Here is a 10,233-nt window from a genome sequence, read left to right as displayed (position 1 = left end):
TTTATTTCGTTTTAATTAATGTTTTAACTTTTCTGTCATTTATTCTGTTTTAACTAATGTGCTAACCTTTCTTTTGTAAACTGCCCAGAGATGTGAGTTGGGGCAGTATAGAAATATGTTAAACAAACAAACAGGCAAAATTTACCAGAGATAATAACAAATGAAGTTAGTTTTGCATCCTCTTTTTATGTCAAGCAAAATAGGAGTTAATCACTATTTGGAATGACAGCAGGAATTATATGCATGTACTATCTGATGCTGTGAAACATAGACACACTCATTTGAAGACCATGAAGTTCAAGGTTTAATGGCTGTTGGAATGGTTACATAAGACAGTTTTTGTAGCTTCTTTTTAAAAATGTTGTCCCATTAACATCATTTTAAAGATACAGAGATACAAAAATTTAATACACAGAATACAGAGATCATAGTTTCATTTATCCTACAAGAAATTTTATCAAAGTAAATGTTCTTAAAAGATGTAACTGGCACCTAAATCATTATTTACTTAATAATGTCAAAAAACAGCAGGCCATGATTTTCTAGGGGAAAAGGTTCTTAGGGGTATGTACAAAACCGGAAAACCTGGTTCAGTTTGAGTAGAACCAGACTTGACCCAAACTGGGTCTGGTCCAGTTCTGTGCACACTAGGGCCGAGACTAGTCCAGCTGTAATCTGAACTAGATCAGGCCCGCTCAGGGGGGAACAAAAAAAGGCGGACATCATATTTGCAGGGCTTTGGGGGATGCCGCTGCAACTGTGATGAGGGTCTCCTGATATTCCCCCTCCCCTTGGTCATTTTTGGCCCATTATGAGCCTCTCTGAGCTGGCAGCAGCCATTTTGGAGGCTGTTGGGCATGCACACTGGCAATCTGCACGGCCGGGTCATGACCCTGTGCACATGCATGGCAGCCTCTAAAATGGCTACTGCCAGTGCAGAAAGGCCCATAATGGGTCAAAAGCAACTGAAGGGAGGCCGGCAGGGGGAGGGAGAACATCAGGAGACCTCCTTGTGGCCACACCCCCGGAAGCCCTGTAACGGTGGTCAACCCACCAATTTCTTTTGTTTAAAAAAACCTCGAACTGGCCCCAGACCTGACCAGTGAGTTTGGCTCAACCTCAAGCCGAATTGGGCCTGGTCTGGCTCGAGAGTGAGCCCTTGAGCCGGGCCAGTTCGAGTGTGTGAGCCAGCTCGACCTCAAGCCAGCTTGCACATCCCTAGAGGTTCTACCTACTTCTACTGATGTGATGCTGAAGGGATTAAGAACACAGAAAAATCACAAGAACTAGATTTGTGATAACATTGGTTCAGATCTGGACAACTACCATGGGTGCATAATGGAGATCATTGCTCCCACTTTGGTAGCCTTCCCCACTAAGGCTGAATCTAGCACTCAGTGGGGAGGGTGAATTTCAGGGTTCCTACCTTTCCCTCAGATTGCGCTGTGATTGGTAGAAATATGTCTCTAAGGGTTGCATAGCCCTCAGGAACATACTTCTTTGTGTCTGAGAGTGCATCCAGGGAAATAATTAAAGAAGCAGTTGAATGTCACCAACCATTTCTTCCCCCCAAAGTGCTCTGTGAGACACAGAAGAATTTCCTTGAAGGCTGCACAACGCTCAGAAACATATTTCTACCAGTTACAGGTCTGAGAGGAAGGAAAGCATCCCAAAATTTTCACTCCCCACTGAGCAACACGTAGCTAGTTCTGGTTCTCCAAAGTGGATGCACAGCTCACGTCGCATGCTTCAGTAGTCCAGATCTGAGTCATTGTCAATTAGTAAAATCAGTGGTACAATATTATAATGTTATGTCAACCCCAGTAGGTCTTAGGAGGGCTCTTAGGTTCCTGGCCAATAACCACCTGGTTATTAATTTTCAGAAATCTATGGTGATGGTCTTTGCCAAGAAGCCTAAGAAATTTAATTGGTTTATAGAGGATCATCAGATTGAACAGGTTAACAGTTTTAAATACTTGGGTGTGGTTTTTCATGCCACAAGATCATGGAAGGCCCATGTGCATTACACTGTCCAACAGGCTCAAAGGAGTACATCAGCAATTCTGAGATTTTTCTGCTCCAAAGGGGAAGAGGTTATTCCCGCAGCACTAAAGCTGTTCATTGCCAAACTACTGGCCCAGTTTCTGTACGGTATACAACTAGGCCCCTATTCCAACCACAGATTACTGGAGGTTGTCCAATCTAAGTTTTTAAGAGCTGTATTCAGGGGCCCCCAGATGTATTTCTAATGCTGCACTAAGGTTAGAAATGGGCTTTCAGAGGGTGGAATCCAAAGCATGGATTTCAATTTTCAACTACTGGCTTAAGATTAATTTCCCCCCTCTGGGGCTGATTCCCCTTGTACTGGCTGACAGGTTTCAATCTTCCTGGACACGAGCACTGATGGCAAAATTCTCATCACTTGGCTTCTCTTTAGAATATCTGTAATTATTAGGATATAATCAGGCCAAAGAGATCCTCAAACACAGGATCTTGGACATTTAGCATCAAAATGACCTAGGTGTTCTCCTGCAGACCACAAGAGGGCGCCTTGGCGATCTCAGCCAGGAACCAGCCAATTATTTATTGTCATTCTCTCTACCCAACCACCAGAGAGTGTTCCTCAGAGCAAGATATGATGCCTTATCATCAGCAATTTTTTTAATGGGAAATTTCTTAAAATTCCCTTGGCCAGTTGGATCTGCCCTTGTGGTTTGGGTGAGGCTCAATCTGTCCACCATGTCTTGCCATATTATTCCTTTTATGATGACAGTCAATGTAGTCTTATTACTCCCTTGCTATTACATTACCCCAGCCGAACTGATGAATGTTATATTACACTTCTTCTTGCAGGCAAGAAATCTTCTATCACACACAAGGTTGCTAAATTTTGTGTGGCCACTGTTAAGATCTGCCAACAATTAATTTCTACCCTTTAGATCTTACCATAAAATGCTTATTTTGTTGGTGTACTGTGTGATAGATTTCATCTGAATGTTGTGTAATATGTTGTGTTTATGTCTGATCTAAGATCGTAATAAAGCTATTCATTCATTCATAATATTATGTCATTTCAAAGTGTCACAGCCAAAGATCAATATGTCTCATGCTAAAACAAGCTAGGAACAATATAATCCGTATGTGTTCCATCAATTAGACCTTCCCCATTGTTATGTATAAACCAGCAAGGAACATTGATACCATGTCTTGGATCGTCCGTATAATCTTTTTGCCATCCCCTAAAACCAAAACACACAATTAGTGAAACTAAAACTGTCAGCTTCATGCAGATATAACTTAAATATTTGAATTTTTGCTTACCTGGTTACTGTCAACTGGTTATTTTTTACAATCATGGTGGCATCTGGTTTCTCAGGATCTGACCCAGGATGGACTTCAAGTATGTTAAAGTCAATTGGGTGAAAAAATTGTCCTAATGGTAAAAAGGACATCAGCAGTTGTTGTTATATAATAATACTAATAATAAATTATTATTTTTAACACCTCTCCAGTTAGAAGGAGAGTTGGTCTTGGGGTAGCGAGCATGAATTGTCCCCTTTGCTAAGCAGGGTCCCCCTTAGATTGCATTTGGATGAGAGACTGCATGTGAAAACTATAAGATTTTCCCCTTAGGCGACAGGGCTATAGCTCAGTGAAAGAGCATCTGCATGCTTGCATGCAGAAAGTCCCAGGGTCATCTCCATGGAGGTCTGGAAGAGACTCCTGCCTAGAACCTTGGAGAGCCACTGCCAGATAGCACAGACAGTACTAACTGAGCTAGAGGGACCAATGGTATAAGGCAGTTTCCTATGCTCCTATTTATTATTACTAACCTTTACATACAGGCACTTTAACTTGCAATTTCCATGTTACTTGGAGCACATGAACTTTTAAAGCATGTTTTCATCTTAAGCTGAAGGTTTTAGGATTACTTAATCCTACAAGTTAATACGCAGGCTGATCCTATTCTGTTTACTCAGAACTTTGCCCAATGGAAACTACAGTTCCCAGGCATCCCTGGGCTTTCTCCCAGCTTCCTGTGCTGGTCTCTGCCCTCCCCAGGGATCCTCCTGGCACTCCCTGCATCTGCCCAGTTTCCTGTGTGCCAGACCCAGAGCTAAATTGGGAATTTGGGGGGAGGGGACACAACGACCCAACCACCCTTTACTAAGAAGCAAATATCCTGTCTCCTACCCCGTCTATCTTACTTCCTAGTTTTCTTCTTCTTCAATGGAAGCTTTGCATACATATTATACAGTGTTTTCCCAAAACAGCTTCAGGAAAACAAACATGTTTATTCTTCCACATGCCAATATTCTTACATGAATTCATACCTAATAAACCATGGGTATGTTGAGACAACTTGTGGCTGTCCACTGTGTAGAATCCTAGAAATTCTTGGTGTACTGAATGTTTTGTTTGATGCAAAACCACTATGAAGGTTGCTCCATCTCCCAGTGAGACTTCCAAACTATTTTTTCGAATGATGTTCATAGTCAAACTAGTTTAGGAAAGAAAAGACAGCACGAACAGATCAATGCAGTAGTTATAAATCAGGGACAGCATCGGAACTACTGCAGCCGATAAAAACAAGTGTTCTTCTGTACTCTAAAGCATTTATGTACAATGTGGCCCAGAGACTTAAGGCCTCTGTCTGGCCCAGCCTGCCGCCACCTCCTCTCCCAGTAGTGATTCCGAGGCTAAGAGAGTGGAACTGGTGCTTCCCTCACCTTGGATCGTACTAACGTAGTGGCGTGCAGGGAGGTGGACCTGGCCCAGGCCCCAGCCCTAGAGCTCACCACTGAACTAGATGCTGAGGATGCCGTGGGGCTAGAGTCCCCTGAGGAAGCCCCCTCAGGGTCAGAGACCCCTGAAGCAGAACCCATGGAATCTGAATCTGCCACAGAGCCAGCCTCTCCTCCATCACCACACCCCCTGAGATCAGCACTCCAGCATTGCCAGCAGCTTGAACAGAGGAGGAGTGCCAGACTCCAAACACTGCCCCCTTTAAAGCTCAGGCAGTCCAGGCATGGAGGTGGAGCTCAGGAGGAGGCGTCTGAGCTCCAGGGCACTAAAGGGCTCAGTCTGCCTTGAGACAATGGGAAGTCAGCTTGTGCTCTGGGACCTCTATGGGTTCCTGCTGCCTCAAGCCTTCAAGCGCAGCCAGGACAGGAAAGGACACCCTTCTCCTCCAGGAGTCTGCTGGGAGTGGGAACCAGTCCCCACATTGCCTGCCCCCACATCAGATCAGTTGTGTGAGGGGTTTCATTCAAGAGCTTCTGACACCACTAGTCATCTTATGAGGCAAAAGATGGGGGAAAGGGAATGTTGGAAGAACTCATCCCAAATATATTCTTGTCCTCCTTGCATACAGGTTACACAATATGTCCCAAATTCTGAAGCGGATCTTACTGCTGCATGTGTTTTATAACCCAAAAACCTGGCTTCAAATTTCCATTCAATTCTGAAGCGCATTGGGCAACCTTGTGCCAGTAAGGTTAAAAATTACATCTGAATGTCATTTATTAGACTGTTATACGGCCCTTCCACCCACACAACAGTCCCTCCTCTCATTTTATCCTTACAACAACCCTGTGCGATGGGTTAAATTGAGAGATACTGACTGGCCTCAATTTAACCCACCTCACAGAGTTGTTGTAAGGATAAAATGAGAGGAGGGACTGTTGTGTGAGTGGAAGGGCAGAAGAAAAGTCTAATAAATAACATTCAGATTGAGTTGGATTTTCTTGTTGTTATTTGTATTCATTTGCCAAAGTCACAGTGGCTGACACGATGAGGGAAATTAGTCAAATAGTCCTATTGAAATTAAAAGGAAAAATTTAATGGTTAATTTCCCACTGAAATTAAAAGGACAAGTTAATTTCAATGGGATTACTTTGAGTAATTTTCATCATCAGGTAGGTCAATATTTTAAACATGTTTGACATATGTGATAAATTTTACCCTGGATGTTGTAAGGTGACTCCATCATGCCATGTGAATATCATCTCCTTTGTACCATTGTAGAGAACGATTTTCTCAGGGGTTATTTCAAGTTTTAAATTCAATTGCATATTGAAAATCCCAAGTCTTCCAACATAGGTATTGTGTGGCCTTACATCATTACTGCTGCTTATCTTGTCTCCTATTAGTTGCCCATTGACAGTTACACCTAAATTAAAGAAAATGAGGAAGGAAAGCATAAATAAAGGAAAGGTCCTCTGTGTGTGTGTGTGTGTGTGTGTGTGTGTGTGTGTGTGTGTGTGTGTGTCTAATCAACCCTGGCCGTTAAAAGAGCAATTTCTATGGGCAAAAATAGTATAGAAAATTTATTGTAGAAATAAAGTAATATCTATAATTTAAAGCTACTTGAGCCTCACTCAGGTGTGCAGCCTGAACGCTGGCGGCCCCACTAACCCCGCCCCCCCGCATCTGATGTCAGACGCGGGGGGCATGGTCTGGCTTACCACCTCATTTGCTGCTTGTAGGATTGTCAACCCTGCAAGCCTGGTCTTCTCCAGGATTCCATATCAATTTCCAGGAGGCCTTTCCGACAGCAGGCTTTACCACAGGTTTATTGCGAGTTCAGGGCATAACGGATACTCTGATGCAAAAAGAGGATTTTTTCTTTTACCCTGGACATAAATTCCCATTCGGAGGGGAAAACCCAAATCACGTGTGAAACTGTTAAGTGCCTTCTGAAATATCGCACAGACTTTGAGGTAAATCTGGCACACCCACCCTCCCAAAGTAAAGTTGTGGTAAAGCCGTCATCTGAAAAAACCCTGGGTGACTAGTAAACGCAGACTTGGAGATGTTAATGGCTTGAGACTGGGAGAAATAGGGGGAGGGGGCAAATCTATGCTAATTTAGTTTGTGTCCATGGAACAGAAGCTATTTCATATATTGTCAGAGTTGGCAACCCTACTACCTGTTCTTAGGTCCTGTTCTTAATAAATGCACTTTTGCAGAGATTTAGAGAATCAGTCATTATGTTTCAAAACAGAATAATCATCTTATTAAGACAACTTAAAAAGTAATAAAGAACCAAACAACAAGCTTTTGAAACTTCATCAGGCTAGATGGTAAACAAAAGGAGGGGGCATGTTGTAGGAGCCATGTCTGTAATTTGTAAACACTGAAGATGAAATTTAGGAGGTTTTATTGGAAACGGATCGGCCTCTGAAGGATATGAGACTGAAAGGCGGGTTTCACACCATTCAGAGGCTAGGCCAAGTCCAAGTGGCATTTGCCTTAATGGGTGCTGGTAGCCACTCACTCAGCTGCAACATGCAGCCCACTGCAACCGTGGCCTACCCCTTGAGTCCCTCCCGGCTGCCTTGGCTCCCGTGTAACCACTGCTGTCTGGGGCTTCAGCCCTCTGAATGTGCTGCCACTAATCAAAAGTGCTTGGCTTAGTGCCAGGCTTTCAGTGTAAAAGTCGATCTAGATTTCATGTGCCACAAAGTTACCCCAAGAATACTCAAAAGCAGGTGCTAGCCCTATTTGCTGCAGAATGGGTTCCTGTATGACCACACTGCACCTGCTTTTCCAGATATAAATTGTTCTGTACTGCCTCTGAAGTGGCAGAGACAAGAAGAGGCCTAAAATGGTCCTAGTGAAACAACTAGAGAGAGAGGAGAGCTGGTCTTGTGGTAACAAGCAATGCATGACTTGTCCCCTTAGCTAAGCAGGGTCCACCCTGGTTGCATTTGAATGGGAGACCACATGTGAGCACTGTAAGATATTCCCCTCAGGGGATGGAGCTGCTCTGGGAAGAGCAGAAGGTTCCGAGTTCCCTCCCTGGCATTTCCAAAATAGAGCTGAGAGAGATTCCTGCCTGCAACCTTGGAGAAGCCACTGTTAGTCTGTGTAGACAATACTGAGCTAGATAAACTAATGGTCTGGCTCAGTATATGGTCTATGTCCCTATGTTTCTAACATTGTTGAATGAATAATGTTCACCACCACAAACGTTTCAAGGAGAAAGCTTACCTGTAGTTGGGTCCCTGATGAGGTTTAACACAGTGCCTGGCTCTTCATAAATGTTAAAGCAAAGAGCATCTTCTTTCTGGGGAATGTCTATAATGAAGTGTGGATCTCCATCAACTGCAAGTAGAAATTTACATTTAGAACTATCCCATGTTTGTCAAAGCTCCAGTTAAAACATACTGTAGTATAATGCTTTTTCGTCATCTGTCTGATCTTCCATTTTTAAAAACAAGAAGAGAGAGAGGGTGGAAATGTTCAACTAAATTTCTTCTGCCTTTTACATCTGTACTGTTTTCAATTTGACACAGTGTTAGGATGCAACTCCATGGATTCCCAAACCCATATTTACCAAAGTAAAATAAATATGGGGGTAGACATTTATAAGGGAAAAATCATGTATGGGAGTGCCTAAGCCTTCCCATGCTCAACTAGTATCACTTTCAGATGTTCCCTCAGGTCTTCCCACCGCCCCAACCCCAGTGGGGCTTACTTCCAGTCTCGGGGGAGCATAGTGGGGAAATGCTTGAGATGTGGGTAGCAGAGGAGTAGCATGGAGAGGAACTCCATTCTCCATCAGTTCTTCTCTGCAAATGTCTCTCTGCCTCACATTAGAATTGTGGGTTCGGGCTATAGGCCACCTCCAGCCTCAAACGCAGGATGCCTCTGAGTACCAATTGCAGGGGTGAAACAGCAGGAGAGAGGGCATGCCCTCAACCCCTGCCTGTGGCTTCCAGCGGCATCTGGTGGGCCACTGTGTGAAACAGGATGCTGGACTAGAGGGGTCTTGGGCCTGATCCTGCAGGGCTGTTCTTATGTTCTTAAGTTCTAACCATTTGTTTGCCTCATTGTCGACCAATTTGGATGATACATCTGTTAGCCGTCTCAAACTCATGGGCAAGAGCAGAGCATCTTCCCTCCCATCTGATGCACTGTCTCCCTAACTTTGCAGAGGGCAGTTCATCCAAAAAATCTCTCCGCATGCAGATAAAATACTGCTTCAAAGTAGCATTTTATCTACATCTTGAGGAAAGGTTTGGAACAGGCAGCCCTTTGTGTGATTAAGTGAAGGTGAGATGAAGTGTTGGGTAAGAGAGAATGTGCACATCCCCATGCACTGGGGAGGCCCAGCAGACTTATTAAAGCTGTTCACACAATGGGTGACCAGGAGGGCAGGGGACGCTAGGGATGAACCTACCCTCCCCACAGACTATCCATCTGTGTTGGTGGGCCGCGTCCATTGTGCACCCCATACTATCCGCCCTGCTGCAAGCAGTGTGGCTCTTCGGATGCCAGGACAATGCGTCCTGGCCTCTGGATATCCCAGATATCCTACAATGCACCGTGTAACAAACACCATGCTGACCATGCGCATGGCTCCTGCGCAGGTTCAGGCTCATCCCCAGGCTACAGCATCTGGGGCTTTAGTTTGGAAAAGAGACGACTACGGGGAGAGATGGTAGAGGTTTATAAAATTATGCATGGAGTGGAGAAAGTGAGGGAGCAGTGCTGCAGCCATGTGCAGCCTTTTGTAGAGCAAGTGCCACACCCGGAAAAGTGGTGGGGTGGCGCAGGAGCAGGTAAGCTTCTGCTTACCTGCTTTTTAAGGGAACCGCTCTCCAGCCCACCTAACTGGTTCAGCTGTGGTTGCCTGAGCCAGTTTGGCAGTTCCCTAAAGGGGTGTCAAACCAGCTTGGGCACATCCCTACTGTAGCCTTACCTCCTAAGGAAGGTATGCACACCAACACCAGCACAGCATTTGTGTCTACCTTGTGTTTCTATTTGGATTGTGAGCCTTTTTGATACAGGGACACATCTTATTTCTTTTTTTATGTAAACTAATTTGTGAACTTGTCTGCTGAAAAGTGGTAGAGGAGGTCCTCATTATCAGCAGTCTAGCAGGTCATGGTTTCATGTATCCGCGGCTGGGTTTTAGAGACCCGATTATTTTTATCTGCAGGTCGAAAACAGGTGAAATTTGCCTATCCATGGTTCCTGAGGGGCAGGATATGCCTTCTGGTGTCATTTCTGGCCGCCATTTTGCAACATGGAACCTGTGATTCTTTAAAAGAAAATTCCACAAATATTCACAGAAATGTGAAGGATTTGGGGGTTTGTGGGGGCCTTGCTGTAGAGCAAAGGATTGTGCTTTATCCCACTGTTTTCTGCCATCCCCCTGCTTTTTTGACCTCCCCCCCTTTTCCTTTCCTTAAGGAACCTAACTCCTCTATTCCCATAAAGACA

At 44.3% G+C, this 10,233-nt stretch overlaps 1 protein-coding gene across 1 annotated transcript in view; it reads right to left on the bottom strand.

Moving 5' to 3' along the window:
* Positions 1-286: 286 nt before the first annotated feature.
* Positions 287-10,233, bottom strand: part of LOC128344665 (inter-alpha-trypsin inhibitor heavy chain H3-like) — a 41,759-nt gene continuing 31,812 nt past the window's right edge. The window contains exons 16-21 of the mRNA XM_053295310.1: positions 10,081-10,117; positions 7,996-8,109; positions 5,965-6,172; positions 4,335-4,501; positions 3,322-3,433; positions 287-3,239 (exon numbers count right to left, since the gene is read on the bottom strand). Of these exons, the coding sequence (XP_053151285.1) occupies positions 3,110-3,239; positions 3,322-3,433; positions 4,335-4,501; positions 5,965-6,172; positions 7,996-8,109; positions 10,081-10,117 (768 nt within the window). The 3' untranslated portion in view covers positions 287-3,109. The remainder of the gene's footprint in view (positions 3,240-3,321; positions 3,434-4,334; positions 4,502-5,964; positions 6,173-7,995; positions 8,110-10,080; positions 10,118-10,233) is intronic.

This window comes from Hemicordylus capensis, chromosome 2, assembly GCF_027244095.1.
Source record: "Hemicordylus capensis ecotype Gifberg chromosome 2, rHemCap1.1.pri, whole genome shotgun sequence".
Lineage (NCBI taxonomy): Eukaryota > Metazoa > Chordata > Lepidosauria > Squamata > Cordylidae > Hemicordylus > Hemicordylus capensis.
Note: the sequence above shows the minus strand (reverse complement) of the source record. Positions and strands in the feature narration are given on the sequence as shown.